The 18435-nt window shown below is 48.1% G+C and overlaps 7 protein-coding genes across 7 annotated transcripts; 3 read left to right on the top strand and 4 right to left on the bottom strand.

The window, feature by feature from the left end:
• Positions 1 to 166: 166 nt before the first annotated feature.
• Positions 167 to 1930, top strand: I303_104827 (tRNA pseudouridine(38-40) synthase; the record flags this gene model as incomplete). The annotated part of the gene is made up of 1 exon (XM_018407502.1): positions 167 to 1930. One exon carries the CDS (start codon positions 167 to 169, stop codon positions 1928 to 1930), a length of 1764 nt encoding a protein of 587 aa, XP_018262713.1.
• Positions 1931 to 2385: 455 nt separating this feature from the next.
• On the bottom strand, positions 2386 to 3583 carry I303_104828 (uncharacterized protein; the record flags this gene model as incomplete). The annotated part of the gene is made up of 3 exons (XM_018407501.1): positions 2386 to 2852; positions 3162 to 3388; positions 3552 to 3583. The coding sequence occupies 3 exons, from the start codon at positions 3581 to 3583 to the stop codon at positions 2386 to 2388; spliced, it is 726 nt and encodes a 241-aa protein (XP_018262712.1).
• A 490-nt stretch (positions 3584 to 4073) lies between these two features.
• Positions 4074 to 8455, bottom strand: I303_104829 (uncharacterized protein; the record flags this gene model as incomplete). The annotated part of the gene is made up of 12 exons (XM_065969045.1): positions 4074 to 4115; positions 4187 to 4580; positions 4640 to 4905; positions 4981 to 5207; positions 5320 to 5927; positions 5994 to 6205; positions 6269 to 6597; positions 6646 to 6670; positions 6865 to 6928; positions 7141 to 7468; positions 7552 to 7653; positions 7825 to 8455. 12 exons carry the CDS (start codon positions 8453 to 8455, stop codon positions 4074 to 4076), a joined length of 3228 nt encoding a protein of 1075 aa, XP_065825117.1.
• A 517-nt stretch (positions 8456 to 8972) lies between these two features.
• I303_104830 (long-chain 3-oxoacyl-CoA reductase) lies at positions 8973 to 10657 on the top strand (the record flags this gene model as incomplete). Its single annotated transcript, XM_018407499.1, has 7 exons — positions 8973 to 9048; positions 9108 to 9226; positions 9296 to 9458; positions 9548 to 9670; positions 9744 to 9826; positions 9968 to 10210; positions 10376 to 10657. The coding sequence occupies 7 exons, from the start codon at positions 8973 to 8975 to the stop codon at positions 10655 to 10657; spliced, it is 1089 nt and encodes a 362-aa protein (XP_018262710.1).
• A 535-nt stretch (positions 10658 to 11192) lies between these two features.
• I303_104831 (uncharacterized protein) lies at positions 11193 to 13173 on the bottom strand (the record flags this gene model as incomplete). The annotated part of the gene is made up of 5 exons (XM_018407498.1): positions 11193 to 11509; positions 11771 to 11935; positions 12131 to 12318; positions 12492 to 12603; positions 12948 to 13173. 5 exons carry the CDS (start codon positions 13171 to 13173, stop codon positions 11193 to 11195), a joined length of 1008 nt encoding a protein of 335 aa, XP_018262709.1.
• A 435-nt stretch (positions 13174 to 13608) lies between these two features.
• On the bottom strand, positions 13609 to 15434 carry I303_104832 (uncharacterized protein; the record flags this gene model as incomplete). The annotated part of the gene is made up of 7 exons (XM_018407497.1): positions 13609 to 13960; positions 14132 to 14527; positions 14680 to 14781; positions 14911 to 15032; positions 15092 to 15247; positions 15313 to 15333; positions 15411 to 15434. The coding sequence occupies 7 exons, from the start codon at positions 15432 to 15434 to the stop codon at positions 13609 to 13611; spliced, it is 1173 nt and encodes a 390-aa protein (XP_018262708.1).
• Positions 15435 to 15822: 388 nt separating this feature from the next.
• Positions 15823 to 18287, top strand: I303_104833 (multifunctional tryptophan biosynthesis protein; the record flags this gene model as incomplete). The annotated part of the gene is made up of 3 exons (XM_018407496.1): positions 15823 to 15948; positions 16022 to 16192; positions 16260 to 18287. 3 exons carry the CDS (start codon positions 15823 to 15825, stop codon positions 18285 to 18287), a joined length of 2325 nt encoding a protein of 774 aa, XP_018262707.1.
• Positions 18288 to 18435: the final 148 nt, after the last annotated feature.

Raw genomic sequence — 18435 nt, forward strand, 5'->3', positions numbered from 1 at the left:
GTCTACACTACGAGTACTCTGCCTTTGATGTTGACAAGCCTAGTAGTATATCACTCCGCCTCACTATCAATCCCAAGTACGACTGCAGCAAAACAACCGGGATTGAGCATATCGCTATATGCGATCTACCTTGATCCTACAACTCACCCGAAGACAATCGAGAAAAATGGCTCATCTAGCTTCCTTATCCCGGGAAGAATTAATCTCCAAAATCCAGTTCCTCGAAAATGCAAATGCCGCCAAGGGCATCTCAAATTCCCAAACTCGACCTACTTCCGGCGTCGCCTCCTCCTCCAACACAAAAGCGAACCCTGATCCCGATCACACGAAGTTAAACAATAATGGGTCGAGCACTCCGAGCTCCTCTGCATCCAGACCTGTGTCAACGCCTACGCCAATGGTAGACGAGAACGGTAAACCCCTCCGGAAACACGCCCGAAAAGCCATACGCAAAACCGAGAAACCATTTAACTTCAACTCGTACCCCACGCGGCATATCGCACTCATGATCAGTTATTACGGATGGCCATATTGCGGATTAGCCTTACAACCGCCGTTACCCGGTATGCCCGATGTGCAGACTGTCGAGTCGGAGCTGTTGAAAGCCCTGGAGAAGACCAAGTTGATCGAGAGTGGAAAGGGTTTAGAAGGGTGCGGGTATAGTAGATGCGGAAGGACAGATAGGGGAGTCAGTGGGGAGGGTCAAGTAGTCAATCTTTGGGTCAGGAGTTTACGGTCACCCGATGATGGTGGTGAGGCATTACCCTCTGAAATCGGGTGGAGGGAAGCGAAGGAACCTCCTCTTCCCAAAGCTAAAGCCAAAACACATACTGAAAATGGCGAGGGCGAACACGAAGACGAGTGTGAAGGTGAAGCTCCAAGTACCCGTCAACCCAAATCCATGTCCGAAGCCAAAGCCAGATCGGAGTCGAAATCAAAGAAAGAAACCGCACAAACACCTTCCCCAGTCATCGAATACCCTTACCCCAAACTACTCAACGGCGTCTTACCACCTTCTATCAGAGTTTTAGCCTGGTCTCCCCTCTCACAAGAGTTCGATTCGCGATTCTCCTGCGTGTACCGGCATTACAAATACGCCTTCCATCTCGAATCTTCTCCTTTAGGTGCTCCCCTCGATCTTCGTCTGATGGAAGAAGCAGCATCCCATCTAATCGGGGAGAAAGACCATCGTAATTTCTGTAAACTCGACGGGTCCAAACAAATCAACAATCATAAACGTACCATCCTTAAAGCGTACTTCGAGAAAGAAATCGATGAAGACGGTCATACACACGGTAAAAAAATGATATTCAACTTGATAGGGACCGCTTTTCTATGGCATCAAGTCCGACATATTATCGCTGTACTCTTTTTAGTTGGATCAGGTTTGGAAGATCCGACGATAGTGAGGGATTTATTGGATGTGGAGAAATACCCTTCGAAGCCAACTTATAATATGGGTGATGCCTTACCTCTGACCCTGCATGAGTGCGCATACGAGGGTATATTGGATTGGAGATTTGGTGGGTATGATGGACCGTGGAAAACCTTGCCCGGCGATCAAAAGGAGGGATTGTACAGGGAAGCAATGGGAGGGAGGGAAGGGTTTGAGAGGAGTTTGATGGGTTTAGCTCAAGAAGCTGATTTGAGAGCGTGGCAAATCAATGGATCGTTACGAAAATTACATCAGATATACGGTGAAGGAGAGACACTGAAAAAGGACAAAGATAATCAGATTACGTATCCGCTCGGAGGAGGTGAAGTCAGTATTTCGCATCAGTATACCAAGTTGGAGAAGAGGCATAAAGGCGAGACTCCCGAGGTGGTTAATGAGAAATGGAGGGTAGCCAAAAACTTGAAGTTGCTCAAAGGGGACAGAGAAAACGAGAAGGGCCAAACGGCTAACGGTGAGAATGCTGGAGATGAGTAGAGAGGAATCCAGATGATGATGCGAAAGTGTAGCTTGAAAAGAGATGTCGTTATCATGCCTGCTCTCTACTACGCAATGTAATTGTTAGCATAGCATGTTTTCTGATGTTTCAGGAGTCAGACCGCTTGAAAGTGCTGCCTGGCAATCGTCCGCTCTCCCAAACAAATCATCAGTCTGATCGCACATCTGCTTTGTCTGACTGTCACAAATGGTATGATATGGCATGAATAGTCAATCTGTTATACATCATTTTATATAGTCCACGTCTCTGTACCCACAATCCCTCTTCATTTCCTGCTTCCACTGTCAAGTCAGATGGGACTCTGCTTTCATAGGGACATTCGACCCATCGTTTTCTACTCTGTCAACCCATCCATATCGTCCACGTCCACAATCACCGCTTCTCCTGATCTTCCATCTACACTTTCTACCTGAGGCTAAACTTGAACCTAAACCTATCGCCCACCCATCATCCTCAATCTATCAGGATGTATCCCCGGCGCCGCCCCTGCAGGTGGCGCAGCAGCTTGCGTAAACGTCGGAGGGGGTGCTGATGCTCCCGGTACTGACGCGGCTGGTGCTGCTCCGCCTGTGGGGGGACTAGCGAATCCATTGGGCGGTGGTCTGAAAGGTAATCCATTCGGTCCTGGTGCTCCTCCGGGCGCTCCTCCAGGAGAAGAGAATCCACCCATACCACCCGGTGGTCCAGGTTGGAATGGTGGCATCCCTCCGGGTGGACCGCCTCCGGGGAAAGGAGGTGTCCCTGAGCCTGCACCAGGAGGGAGGAACGGTGGCCCACCAGCTTGTCCGGGATTAGGAGGGGGGAAAGGGGGTCTGAAGGATTGTTGAGGTGGTAATGGGAATGGGGGTCCGTTGGGGTTGGGATTCTGCTGAGGTGGTGGGTAATTCGATGGTGGGTAGCCTGTTGTTTTGGCGCAACAGGAATAACAGTGTTAGTAAGCCAGTATTGAAGCCAGTATCGTTTGAAATCAACCATGTGACAGTGATCCCAGTGTCACGATGAATCGATTAAGGAGATGCTAAAATCGAATAATCGAATAATCCAACAATGGAAATAAACCGTATTAAACAATGGAGTCGTTCGGTTGGAACGAGTCTATGATTCGAGATGAAAGAGCAAATAGCAAAGATGCAAAGAGCAAAGAGCAGAGAGTAGAACTCATTGAGCAAAGAGAGGAAGGCGAAAGATGATTGTAAGACTCAGACTCACCAGTAGTCATAGGATTCAAGAACCCCGCTCCCAACCTCATAGAAGGCGCCATCATCATCTGTTGTCTTCCCTGTCCCCCTCCGCTCTCATGCTGAGATATAATCTGATCAATGATATTCTGCGCTTTATCATGATTCAGCCCGGCAAAGTAGTCTCGGACGTTCGATACGTGGTTTCTTCCTGTATTGTGCGCTTTTCGAGCATTCATCGAGTCGTGCGTTAAATAACTGTTTGAACAGTGTCAGCGTCAGCATCAGTGCCAGCCGATCATTCAGCTCCCAACAAACTACAGTACTTTTGGCATTTGGCAGTTGGCAGGCACGAAGATGATGATTGACGATGGAATACTTAGATGGCTCAGATAAGTTGTTATCAAGAAAAACCACTTACATATCGCAATAATCACAATAATATTTACCCATCTTAAATAAGTCCCAATATCGGTTCTTCTTCCTTCTTCAAGTCTGCAAGTCTGGCTCTGTTCTCGATCAGGTAAGGCTCTTCCTAGATTGACTTGTTCAGTTGGTGAGAGGTATCGATGTTGACCTATATATAGAGCCCAAAGTGCAATTTTACGAGTTTATGCAACAGTTATAAGACAAAACTATGGATGGATGAGATAGCGACAACGAAACAAGGAAGATCCAACATTCGAACCAAGAGAACCACGGCGCGCCTTCTGATCCAAACCTTTTCGACAGTCCAATAAGTCGCGCCTAACCTTCCACCCTTCCATCATTCCGACCGTTGCTCTGCATAATTTATGTTCATGCATGATCGTGTCACATATCGTATAACGGGATGAGGGATACACATATGGGAGTAGAGCTCATAAAGATACAGGCGCCATGAATGTTTATAAGAGGCGTTATGGATGATGTATATACAACTTGTGATTATCGTATTCTCTGTCTACATTGTCAATTTATCGAAATCGATCGGGACGGCCCAACCCTATTCAGCCATTCAGACATATCAGTAACATCATTCCACACCGGATATTGCCTGGCCTAAGAATCACTCACATGATCCTTGGCTACTCTCTTGTAAGCGTCTACAGCTTCCCTCATCGTATAAGGCGAATCCCAGCTTCTCGGATCCAATTTTGCCGGAGGTACAGCTTCAGTCATATTAGTCATGATTGCCCTGACTATCGCCTCAGTGCAGAATGCTGGATTCCATCCTGTAGCAGTCATGAGTTCGTTGCACACACTTCCTCCGCCAGTGATGTTTCCCCCACCCCCGTGCATGAAGGGCATCATTCTCGGATGGATGATTCGCATAAACGGCGGTGAATGAGGGAAAGAGGCTGGGAATCTGATTTCGGCGATTATCGATTTGATGTTGTGCTTCTTGAGATCTTGGTGTAGGTGAGAGTCCGGAGGAAAGGTATGAAGCTCGAGGATCCAGGAGTATAAGCTAATCATGTTATCGCTCAGCAATCCTTCAACCACTCAGGTGAACCGGGTTTGACTTACCTCTCAACATCCGGATTGATCCAGAATGGTAAATCTCCTTCTGCCTGAGCTTTCACAATAGCTTTCAGCTCTTTCGCTATAGCTTTGCTTGCCACTACGCTTGTATCTTTGGGAGGAGGAAGAAGCTGGATTTTGTGAAAGCGAGACTGAGGAGAAGGCTTAAAGTCAATCTTCTGCTTCTTTGGCGGATGTAGAATGTCGTGATCCGTTTGATCGTTCGGCTCTTTGTCGACGAATTTGGTTCGAGTCAATTTTTCGGGCATTCGCTGCAGTATCCAGTCAGCCATACATACATACGTCTATCGTGATAACGGAAGCTTGTATGATGAGTCTCAACTCACGACTGAAAGATCTCCCGAACTATATCTTGGCCTGAGCTTCAAGAGCGGATCATGAATAAATAGATCTCCCTTCGCCTTCTGTGTCCCTTTACGACTATCTGTTTTGTACGTTTCTTCCTCTTCCGACATATCAGTACCCTGTACAAGCAGGAGGAATGGCTTGATTTGCTTGACATTGTTGACCACGTAAAACGGGGATGAGGACACAAAGGTATGCGGAACATTCACTATTGTACGCCCACATCAGCTTGTCTCGCCAGATGCAAAGGGACCAGAATGTAAAACTGGTAAGGTAACGGAGCTCAGCAGGAATGGAAGGCAATGTTCGTAATCGCTTACCGAGTTCAACAAGTGCAGTTGCTCTGGACAGCCTGAAATCCGCGTTTTCTCGCATGAAAGGCGTAGCTCTAGCATATGCTCCCATGGATGTTGTCGAGTCGGAAGCGAAGTAAACCCCATGTCCATATGCTCGACCATTGGCAGTCTCGTTGAAATCGAGTCCCGTTCGTAGTATATTATGCCATCTTTCCGTCCCGGATCCGTGAAACGCCAATAAGGTAGAGTAAGTTCTGCAATTCTTGTTTTCCTTTTTGGCCTTCTCGATCTCTTCCTTAAAATTCTGTTCTTGTTCAGGGCTGCCTACCACAAAAGTGAATTGCTTCAGGTCTCCGCCACCTATCGAGTCGTTGGCTTGCTGCACGCCTTCACCGAGTTTCGTTTCTTTCAGATAAGCTCGACATGAACCGATGACCCATCTCAATACCCCGATCGAGCCAGAAAAGCAGTCCAACGACTTCAACTTGCGACCGGCTTCCAGGTGAGTCTTGATCTGAGAGACCTTGGGCAGCTTTTCGATCAAGAAAGCGAGTGCTGTCCGCTGATCGACGTCCGACAAGTCGTCGATGAGTTTGGGGGTGGGTATACCAAACTCGATTGGGACTTCGATGCTACAGTAAGATAGGAACATATCAGCTCGCGAAAGAAATCACTCTTTCGAGGCGATTAAGACTTACTGCAGATGCAGCGGCAGTTCCATCCTGGTTGTTATCTCCGAAGAGGCAGCACAGTGGGCAAACGATAAGAGAATATCTACTACCGCTGGATGAGTAATGATTGTATGCTCCACGGATGGGCCAAGACCAAGGCTCATAAAGCCGTAGATACAAAGGGGTTTGTCGCAAACGTAAGGCCGGAGCGCAGGAAGAGAGACTTCTGAACCACAATTCTGCAAAGATATGTGTCAGTGCTCTCGGACAAGATGCAGTCGGGAGTACGAGAATCAGCCCACCAGACAGTATTTCGGTGCTTCCATGAATCGCCTTATCACCCAATGGAAGGCTACCAGTGGTACGTTACGCTCGAAGCCTTTGGCAACTGGATCGTCCTTCTCCTTTTTCCCCGAAAATTTAGGTAGTTCGCCATGCTGAAATGCCTTTCTTGACAATTCTTCATCAAGCCCGATGCTATCGGCGTCCTTCCAATCCAGCCCAAATGCTGTGCGGAGTTTATAGCATCGCCCGAACGACTTGAGGTAATTCAGAAGTGGAGCAGACAGGTAGAATGCTGGTATACCGTGCCCTCGGGTAGTCGACACCAACACTTCCGGCCGAGGTTTATCTATTCAGAGTGAGAAATGGTCTTTCTTGAAGATACTACTCTACTCACAGTTAGGATGGACACCCAGCCAGTACTTCATTTTGTCCATGTGCGGCGGATATGTTTCGGTGCCGATCAGCAACGTGATTCTTTGATGGTTTTTCCATGCTTGTACAAGACCGTCGTCCCACATTCCCAGAACGTTTGGGTCGATTGGTAAGGATTTGAGCGGTATCGAATAGGATACAATCTACACTATTAGCTCAACTCAAACTGAGTGACACTTACCCAAAAGTCTGATACTTGGGTTAGCCCTGGTCTATAGCCCCAGATCTTAGCTTGTTCGAAGTGGCTATAATGTCGATGATGATCAGCTTTGATCATGTGTTGAAAACGCGACGTAGGCTCCAGGTGCAGTACGGACGAAGAAAAAACACGACAGGGAAATAAATGACATCAGGCGAAGAATCAAGCGGGCTTTGGAATCACGCAGTAATAGCGGGAAGGATTTGAGCCGAGGTAGCCATATGAAGCAGGTATAACTCTGAGTCGACGAACACTCACTCCTTTAACTGAACGAATCCCGCTCCCAAATCTGCGCTAGACCCTTTCGCCACCTCGAACCCTCGTCCAGGCTCTTCCGCCCAGGGGTCTGTTCCATCTACCATATTCGCATCCTCGTCTTCTACATCAGTATTGTCGAAGTCCGGCGGCACCCCACCTGTGGCTTCATCATCGCCTTGAAGGGAAGCGAGAACTTTTTCTAGCAGAGGTTGAATCTCGAGATCGTATATCTCGGTGAAACGGGTGAAAGTCGTTTCGGCGCGTTTGGGTAAATTTGAAGAGGAGGAGAATATGACCAATTTGTATGATGCGGGGTATTGTTTCAGTCCTGAGAATACCATTTGATCATTAGTGATCATCAGGAACTATCGGTTGCGGATGGCTAAGCGAATGGAAACAAGGGTGAATCACCTTGAAACACCATCTCCAGATCTAGCTTCTGTTCTCTACCGTCTATATCGTCATATCCCAGCTTGAAAGCCATAGAATCGTCTGCATCGCCGCTTTTCAGACCTGGATATCAAGATATCGTCAGCTCACAAATGTGTTATCATCAAGCGGTTGACCCCGATGAAGAGGATATCGAGCATCGGAATGAGATTGGAGAAGATTTTGGTTCAAAGCATAAGCAGCGTCAACGAGACGAAGCTTGATTCCATAGCTGCGCGTTCTAGGTGGACGCACCTTCGATTGTACCTATCATCCCAGCGTATCCTTCTACATCCCCGGTTTCAGAATACTTCGACTTGGCTTTCATGAAGTCCCTCTTCCACCCTGCTGAGCCAAAGCTGACCTCTTCCGTCAGTGCAGGCGAAGGTGGTGGGAGGCCTTGCGTTCTGGTGGCCGTAAAAGCCGGAGGACCACCGAGGGAATCATGATTTTGATATCGTAAAGACGCCGTGATGGCAGCTTGAATATCGTCATCCATGTCAAGATCACCATCACCATCGGAGCGATCGAAGTAACCCAATCCAGGCTCATCGTCTGAATCGTCCAGCACAATGGGCTGGCTGGATGTCATCCTGGAAGCGGTGTTTCTGCTTTTCGCCGATGTTGAGGCAGCGGAGGCTTTTGAAGGTCTCCTCTTGACTGTGAACAATGCTAAGGTTCCAAAGGTATCGTTTCTCTTCCTTTTTGGTTTCGATTTCGCTCTCAATGTCGCACGAGGATTACTGGATGATGAAGCTTCGGGCAGTGCTTCCTTCTCTTCTTCGGACTGGTTGTTTCGCAAGGACGAACGGGTGAAACGTTTAGGAAATGGTTGTAGTGATGATGATGATGATGATGGTTCACCGCGTTTCTTCCTCATTGACATGTGTGTGCGGTGCTATGGATCTGTGTATATTGTATTTCTCGGATTGAGTCGTGAGGTCTGTGCGTGGTGATCTACTTTATCCCGGCTCCGAGCGGTAGATAGTCTGTGATTTCATCTGGTAGCCGCTTCCGATGTGCGACTTGGGATTGTGAAAGAAGGAAGGAGAGAGAAAAACAGGAAGAGTGAGGTCACATTGTGAGAGGTTCTATACTATTGTCAATGATGTGTATTTCTGTCGCTTTGATGATGATATTCAATGTTAGCTGTCTGTCTACTCTGGTTGACTCATGCTTCTTATGACTACTGAGAAGCGCACTGACCTCACTCGGAAGCGGGGTAGCTTGCGGGGTAAGTTACCGACTTACACAGACCATTTACGTAACCCTTCACACTGCGCTCGGACATTTAGCACAACCTGGTATGCCGTATCCCCATGCTCAGTCTTCGCATCAATTTCAGCTCTACGACTGATCCTACCTATCCGCTTCCAATAACCACAGAAACCAGAAGAGTCAAGATGGTAGCACACACGATCCACGTCCATTCCCATTTGGCAGGACACCCTACCTACCGCGTCTTCGGACACGAGATAGGTGAATCCAAAACCATCACACCGCCGAACGATAAACTAATATGAGATCTGGTTAAACAGTCCTCGACGTACCTCTTTCAGCCATCATCCTTTCAGCGGTCGGAGCAGCTTTCCTCCTTCGATACACACTCTCATTCTTCAGGCTCATCCTCGAGTTAGCTGTTCTCCCAGGTAAAGACGTACGTCACCCCAGCTCCCCACTGATCCTCTATCCTCCTGGTCTATAGCTAATAAGTGTGTATTGAAAGGTAAAAAGCTATAAATCCAAGAAAGGCGAAACCTGGGCTCTTGTCACAGGGTGTACTGGAGGGCTGGGTCTGGAGTTCGCCAAACAATTAGCCAAGAGGGGATTCAACGTTGCCTTGGTCGGACGTAGGAAGTACGCTCTCGACGAAGTAGCTCATGAACTAGGTAAATCCTGCCTGCCCTCTTTCATTCCAGTGCCATCACTTGCCCTGTTTCTGAGCTGACGATATCCACATCTTGTTTTCTCCTTTTAGAAAGCAATTACAACGTAAAGACCAAATCTTTCGTTGTTGATGTCGCTTCACCCGGATCGAACCGAGATGAAGCTCTCTCTCAGATTGGTTTATTCGCTGAAGAGAATGATCTTGGTGTTTTGAGTCAGTTGGCCTATCCGCACTGTCCACCGAGATGAAGAGCCGAATGATGTTGATCTTGATCTTGATCATTTAGTCAACAATGTCGGCGCGTCTCACGTTATGCCCGTCTCTTTTGTCGAGACCGAGCGAAGCGAGATGAACCAGATTATCGAGACTGTAAGTGAACCTCAATCCCCTCGATACAAGCATGCTCTCGTCATGCCACTTCACTCACTCCCGGCTATCCATACGTCTCGCCAATAGCCGCGCTCGCATCGGCCGCCAAAGCTGAATCGCTAACACGATAACTATCTGCAGAACATCAACTGGACCCTGCTGCTCACCCACTCAGTGCTTCCGTCAATGATCGGTCGATCATCCCAAAGAGAATCTCCTAGATCATTGATCACCACAATCGGCTCTTTGTCAGGAAGGATCCCCTCCCCCCTATTAGCTACTTACTCAGGTACGAAGGCAGCTCTGTCCACTTGGACCAAAGCCTTGGCTGTGGAAGTGGAGAGTAAGGGTGTGGACGTGGAATTGGTTCAAGCTGCTTTCGTGGTGGGTGGACTATCTAGATTGAGCTTGTCCTGTTCAACTTTTTATTGTTCCTCATCCATCTATATACGATCGACATTCTTAACCACCTTTACCCACTTTTCCGTGGTGCTGAAGTTTAAGAAGCAACATGACACTAATGCTCTGGTTTGATTTGACTTGACGCAGGTCTCTAATATGTCCAAGATCCGAAGATCGTCCGCCCTCGTTCCTACTCCAGCATCGTTCGTCAAATCAGCTCTCTCTTCAATCGGTCAACCCCGTGGTGCTCAAGGTAGACCGTACGAGAGAACTCCATTCTGGTCTCATGCCTTCCTCGACTACGCCGTAGGTTTCGCAGGATACCTCAGTGAAGTCAGCGGAATCAAGGTTATCGATAATATGCACAAGGATATCAGGAAGAGGGCTTTGAGAAAGGCCGAGAGGGAGAAAGGCGGTAAGAAAGAGTAAGGAAAGGGGAAAAAGTCGGTGTGTATTCCACCGTTTGCCATCGAAGAAATGCGATGATGTCGAGAAGAAGCGAAGTACAAGAGACTCGCGAGATGCTGAAAGAGTGAAGTAGTATCAAAAGATGACGCAAGATTGCGCGAAGAGACAAGAGGGAAGAGGGGAGACGCACATGAGAAAAAGGTTAACGTTTATAGATATATTGGATCCGGTTGATCCCCATGCAAAAATCATGTCATGTCAGGTCATGTCAGGTCGGAACAATCCAAGCGTAAAAATCGAGGAAGACGTCTGACTGAGCCGGGTACGAATTATCTATACATCTATTCACATTCACATCAGAACTGTAATTGACTATACTATACTACACAAAAACCAGCTGATCTTGGAATCTATGCTGACTGACGCGCACATACTCATCGGCCGTGCAAAGGCTAAATCGACCTAGACTCAACTAAACCGAGACAATCTAATCTAATCTCATCTAATCTCATCCCCTCTCCTCTAATCTAATCTACATCATCGCTAACCTCATCCTCTACCCCACTGCCTCCCTCTCGCTCTCGTCCTCGCTCGCTTTTGTCTTGTCGTCAGAGTGAGCATCAGCCTCACCATGACTCAAAACTTCTCCTCCCTTCTTGACTAATTGAGCTTTCGCATCTTCGTCCACAATCTCAAACGCCACACTCCAATGCACCTTATTCCCTCCTCCTCCTGATCCTGCTCCTACGGGACATTCTCCCGAAGGAGTCTTATCCTGGCAGACATATGTGACCGGTTGTCCGTCCCAGTACTTCAAAAGGGGTATTTGGAGGTTGAAAGGGGACGGTAAAGTCGCTGAGAGGGTGTTGAAGTCTAATAGCGCAGCGTGTGAAGTCAGGTTCAGCATCAACATTTAGTTTTATATGGTCTCAAGGATTTTGAATTGTGGATGAATGGTTTCGTAGTCATCTGCTTATCTCGATAGACAACAGTTGATCCACTGGAAGATCGTCAAAATCCTCGCCGGCCTCAAAGCATGAAATCGACACCTGCAACCACACCAAAGCCGACGAGCACCAATATTGACACGAAGAACAGGGAACTCGTATACCGATGGAAGACACTTCCACTCACCCAATAAACCATTACAAAACTCCATACCCACCTCCGTATCCTCTTTCACATCGATCAACTGCCGATTACTAGACTTGGTCAACCATTTCCTCCTTGCGGATATTTGCGCTTTCTCATCCTCGTTCGAGTTCGAGTTCGAGTTCGAATAAGAAGGTATATCCATGGCTATGTTAACAAACACGAGATGATAAATGAGCCAGATCGCAAGCTTTCACTTCCCTCTCCCCGCGCCTCTGGAATTCTATCCCAATTTCCGCTTGTCTCCTCTCCGCTCTTATTCGCTGACCGCATTTTCATCTCCCTTCATTCTCCTTCTCTCACTCTCGTCACGCCTTCTCTTGCCGTCAGACTCGCACTCACCCTCAACAGCCTCCTCGATCCAATCTAAACTATCTTCTTCAATGTACGGCTTCTTCTCCCCCTTCTGTCCACCGTCACCGTCGCCATCGCCATCCCTTAAGGAGAGATGAGCCATAGTAGCCAGAGCAGGCGAGAGGGCCCAAGGTTTATCCGCGTATATATCAGCTTCGACAGTCGGATCGACAAAGCTGTTTTTCGGAAGTCATCAGTATCTACCATACATTTCATCTGCATTTGATCCAATCCGAACCGGACTCGAGTAGAGGAGGTCACCTGTCGGGCAGATATGAGGTATCACCTCTCGTCGACGGTCGGGGAGAATCGAAAAGAAAAGGAGAAGAAGGAGGAGAAAAACACCCACTACATGAATTTCGTCGCTATACTCGTTCCCCAAGGTAAATTATCCCTTATGGGCTTTTCGAATACATTCCCAAAGACCAATTGATCGGCATTGAAGGGCTTCTTGTATTTTCCTGTGCAAGTTAAAGTTAAATGCATTAGCCGGAGCATCTTCTCTTACATTGATCTTATCCGTTGAGGGTCGACTGATACAACACAACGACAAGATCAGATCCATAAGAAGAGGTTGGGAAGGACTTCGTTGATAGCCAGGATCATTCATCATGATCATGAGCCGAGCCAAAACTAATAGCCCAGAACGCAAGATCAACCCCCATTTCCGAATGGAATGCATAGTCTGGCTAAACTCCGTCTCGAACTCCAAATCCAAATCCAAATCCAAATCCAAATCCAGATCCAAATCCGACTCAAGTCCAAATCCAAGTCCAAATCAAATCGAACGAGTCCAAAAACTCACCCCTCACTACAATCCCATAACTCATCCCCTCTCTTCCCTTAACTTTGAAATACGCATCCTCTTGCCCCTTATTCAAATCCCCGTTATACCCTTCAATGAATACCCAGAGATCACCTTCGAATCCGTCCGTGTTGATTTTCGTCGGCTCAGCAGAGTTGACAGCGCAGGGCGTCGAGGGTGGATATCCTTGTTGAGTAGATACTAGGACTCGTAATTTGGGGGCCATCTTTTCTGCTCCTCTGATTTTCGTTTATTGAGTATCAATGGGGCTAATGCTGCTGCGCCGAATTGACCCAACTCCCTAATTCGATAATTCGAGTCGAATCAGATCAGATTGACCCAAGTAACCAGAGAGAATACAAGAATGATTGATTGTACAACCAACAATATGATTTGAATAGATATAAGTCAGGCGCGATGACGTATTGGCCGCACGCAAATCAAGGAAACCAGAACAAGGTCACCGCCGGCTACACCAATTTAACCGATGGATTGCTCTGCTCTGCTCTGCTCTGCTCTGCTCTGCCTACGTCCAGTTCAAAAGCAGCAAGACCTCCTGCTCGGATCTGACCAACTGCGTCCCGTCCGCTGCCATCTCTCAGACCGACCAATGCTGATACATGATGCATGCATTTCTTATACCACCAAAAGACACTTATACCTACTTATTCCTCTTTCCCCAATATTCTGAAAACTGACCTTTCTCCACCCATCCCATACCTTTCGTACGCCTAACCCGTCCCGTCTCAGCAAGTACAATCGAGACGGCTTCCCTCCAGACCGATCTCGGGTCTTTCGCCGCAGCCGAGGCATCCAGCCCGCCAGGTGCATTATTCAGTACTTCCGAAGGGAGGAACGACGGCGAAGAGGGCGAAGCGGACGGGTGCAGGGTCCGAATGTGCATCGACCGTGTCGGGATAGGCGTAGGTGTGTATAAGAACGATAGGAGGTGTTTGAAAGGTAGAGGGATTGGGCACGGTGCTGCGGAAGTAAATGGGGTTGGTGGGGAGTGTCTATGTAGGATATATATGATATCAACATCAGATCAGATCGTATCAAACAAGAACCGTCTCGTTACGTCTCAGCCTCGTCCCATATTAACGTCTTTGAGACGATAACGAGGGATCATAATTGAATGTGAGTAGAAGCAACGGACGGACGGACGGATGGAATAATGGACGAACCTGATAAATTTGATCCAGACTAATCCATCATCCCCCTTCCCACTAAATTCACTCTCGTCCAATACTCCTTCGGGGAACTTCAACAATGCTCGACCATTCGACGTCGTTCCTTCCGGGAAGAACACCAACGGTCTATTCTCTTTCTTTCGAGCTTCTTTCAGGGTCTTGTAATACTTTCCGGCGGGCGGTAATTCTGTCGGGGGCAAAGCACCTGTCTGCAAAAGAAGGGAGAGTAGAGGGATAGGTAAATAACCTATACATTCCGGTTGAGGACCATTGGATCCGAGGTTGATTTGTGCCGAGCCTGTACCCGTATGTCGGCCTGTCTTGCCCTTCGAGATCTGCGAATCGGGGAAGACCGGTGAGAATATCGGAAGGACGAATGTTGGATTGTATCTGTACATCCCAAAGCCCAGCCACCAAGGCCCATCCACAGTCAGCTTGTATCCAGCCGTCCAACTCCTGGATCCGCTTCCGATGAAATGTAGACAGATAGTCATATTATTTCCACGAGGACTCAACTCCAACTCGAGGGAAAGGTTACTCACCTGAAAGCGAGGTACAGCACATCCACATAACTCGTCCAATTCGTAATAATCAAATCACCTTTTTTAGGTTGCACCTTCGCTATTTGCGATACCCCATTTTTGCTATTCCCATACCAATATCCCAGATCAGCTGGCATTTCCACTTCGGTTGCGACACCTCTCTGAGCTTCGTCTGATTCGGTGACACATGCTTCGGTCGGTGACACATGCTTCGAATGGTCTTGGGCTCACCCTCGTTTAGGCGAATAAGTATCAGTGGTGATCCACCAATACCCCAAAGACGCCAGAGCAGCTCGACATGTAAACGCAGTAAACGCCGAGGACACGATCCGATATAACGGAGATATCGGTACCTTTGCACGCCTTATCGTCAGTACATGGCGTGCCTAAAGCGGACGAAAGGGGGACATACGAATACGAGGGATACACCTTCCACTAGGATCAGATGGAGTAGGAGTATGATACCCAGAAGCAATATCCTCGCTATAGCTGTAAGAACAGCGAAAGGTCCTAGAAGCGCTATGAATATCGGAGACACCGTCTTAGGCGGTACGACGGGCAAGAAGGGCTAAGCAGGATGTCAATAAGTTTGAAGCCAGAAGTAGTTGGTGCTGAGCCATCGAGTGAGCTCACTTGTATACCCGTCCCCGGGTCCTATAAATCGGTCAGAATTAGCTTAGTATCGTATAAATTTCTCAGATGCAACGATCGAAGAGTGCGGGCGCACTCACTCGCCATTTCGAGTACTTCTCCATCTCTTCTTGGCTTCCTTGATGCAGGTCGATACGATTGATAAGTCCTCAACGATGCAATAGTCTATATATAGTAGGCAGCTCGCGTCCAAAGTTAAGTTACCGGTGTAGACTGGCTTGTTTTGGAGTGACGTGGTATTTTTTCCCTTTTCCCCTTGGTTATCAATCCAATCAATCGAGTCATGGTGAGAGTAATGTCGGCATAGGTCCGAGCGTTTGATGCTGCACGAGAAAGTTGAAGTTATAGCGAACGTTGAGAGCAACAGCCATAGGAAAACCCATTCTTTGCTAACCTACAGGGAAACTCAGCTATAAAGAAGCTTGTCCAGTCCATAAGTCCCGGCATCGCTATCTCCCCAACCTCCGTCGCTTGCCGTTGCCGCGCCGCACCATGGGAATCACCTTGCTCATAGATAATTACGATTCCTTCACCTGGAACGTCTATGCCGATATAGCGGTATTGGGAGGCAATCCGGTGGTGGTCAGGAATGACAAGGTCACATTGGAGCAGATCGAGGTGGGCCATCATCACTTCTATTTCCATCATTCCAATCAAGCATCTGGCTAACCATGCTGTAATAATCACTCAGGAGCTATATAATTCCGGCGAACTCGAACGAATAGTAATTTCCCCCGGACCAGGACATCCCCGTACGGATAGTGGAATATCGCGAGAAGCCATAAGATGGGGCATAGGTAAACTTCCCATACTAGGCGTCTGTATGGGTCTGGAATGTATCGTCGATCTTCTAGGTGGAGAGGTGAGTAATCAATAAAGCGTCAATTGAACCTTGAAAATAAACCTAATTCCACACTCCACCAATACAGATCGCATATGCGGGAGAGATCAAACATGGGAAGACATCTTTAGTCCAACATGACTCTCTCGGCATCTTCCATGACCTTCCCCCTCTTCTCTCTTCCGTCCGTTATCATTCCCTTTCCGCCCAACTACTATCCGTGCCTCCGATATTGCAAGTAACCTCTACTACACAAGAGTCAGGTGTGATCATGGGTGTACGACATCGAGAAGCTACCGTGGAAGCCGTCCAATATCATCCCGAATCATGCGTCAGTGAAGGTGGGAAGGGACTCATGGCCAACTTCCTAAAGCTGAAGGGCGGTAAATGGGGTGGTGAAAACGCTTGGTGTGGTGTTGAATCTTCTTCGCCTGAATCGAGTTCCGTAAATCAAGAGAAATCCTCCCTCGTCAATGGATCTGCCGCTCAGCCTTCATCAAGTAAAGCATCGTCATCAGCGCCCTCACTTCCTACCATTCTGAATAAAATCCACGCTCAGAGGTTACTAGACGTCGAAGAAAGCTCTGCCGTACTCGCTACTACTCCCGCCAACGTTTCTACCTCTCTGTCATTACATACCTCGCCGCCCCTCCTTTCTCTTGTCGATCGCATCAACTCCACACCGCATACAGCAGTGATGGCAGAGATCAAGCGTGCTTCTCCCAGTAAAGGGGACATCGCTCCGGATGCTTCTGCACCTGCTCAAGCCCTCAAATACGCTCTAGCCGGCGCCAGTGTGATATCGGTGTTGACCGAACCGAAATGGTTCAAGGGCTCATTGGTCGATATGCTGGCCGTACGGAACGCTGTCAGCTCGCTACCCAACCGACCTGCGATATTGAGGAAAGATTTCATCTTGTCGAAATACATGATCGACGAAGCTAGGTTATACGGCGCAGACACGGTCTTACTTATCGTAGCGATGCTTGAGCCTGCTCAGCTCAAGGAGTTGTACGATTACTCGGTATCGATCGGTATGGAACCTCTTGTAGAAGTCAACAATACGACCGAATTGCAATTAGCTTTGGAGATAGGGTCAAAAGTCATCGGAGTGAACAACAGGAATTTACACGATTTCAACGTCGACATGTCAACCACTTCCCGGGTGAACGCAGCCTTGGACGGAAGAGATGTGATACTCTGCGCGTTGAGTGGGATATCGGGACCGGAGGATGTGGAGAAATACGTCAAAGAAGGTGTCCGAGCCGTCTTGGTCGGCGAATCGTTAATGAGAGCGAAAGACACCAAGAAATTCCTCCGATCGCTTATCGGCTTATCGGATCCTGTGCAAGCTCCAACCCAGAAAACACTGGTGAAGATATGCGGAATCAGGTCGGTGGAAGATGCGAAGATCGCCATTGGGGAAGGAGCGGATCTGCTGGGTGTCATACTAGTCCCGAATGCAAAGAGGCGGATCACCTACGACGTAGCGAGGGAGATATCATCTGTGGTGCGACAAGCTCGAAGTTCAAGTGCAGGTACCGGAGCGACAGCGTCTTCATCCTCTGGGCCGAACGAACCTTGGTTCACATTCAACGCACGCAGATTGAACCAAAGAAAGAAACCTTTATTGGTCGGAGTGTTCCAGAATCAACCTTTAGAAGAGATACTAGAGGCTGTCGACGAGATCGGACTTGACATAGTCCAGCTTCACGGAGACGAGCCTATCGGATGGTCAAAATTCATCCCTGTCCCAACTATAAAAGTGTTCAAAGTGACGCCTGACGGAGAGGTACCAACGGAGATAAGTAGACCGGGAGAAAATGATTTTGTTTTGTTGGATGCGAGCGGGAAGGGTGGGGAAGGTAAGAGTTTCCCCTGGGAAGCAGCGAAGAAAGTCGTAGAGAAGGGAGAGAATGGTAGTGAGGGCCATGTGAAATTACCGATCATCCTAGCGGGTGGACTGAACCCGGATAATGTTCTTGAGGCGATACACAAGGCGGGTGGAAGTGCGGGAGTGAGGGTGGTCGATGTCAGCTCGGGTGTGGAGGTCAGTGGGGGAGGAAAGAAGGATCAAGAGAAAGTCAAGGCCTTCATCAAGGCTGTCAAAGCGTAGATGCTCTCTATCTGAGCAAGACACTTTATACTTTGGATAATGAGTGCCCAACACATGAGACTCTACGCACAAATTCATTCTGATTCAGTGGAACGCTTTACATGCATAGCGATTCAATTCTTTACCGTGAATAAGCTACGAGTACGAT

Source organism: Kwoniella dejecticola, chromosome 5 (genome assembly GCF_000512565.2).
Source record: "Kwoniella dejecticola CBS 10117 chromosome 5, complete sequence".
Taxonomy (NCBI): domain Eukaryota; kingdom Fungi; phylum Basidiomycota; class Tremellomycetes; order Tremellales; family Cryptococcaceae; genus Kwoniella; species Kwoniella dejecticola.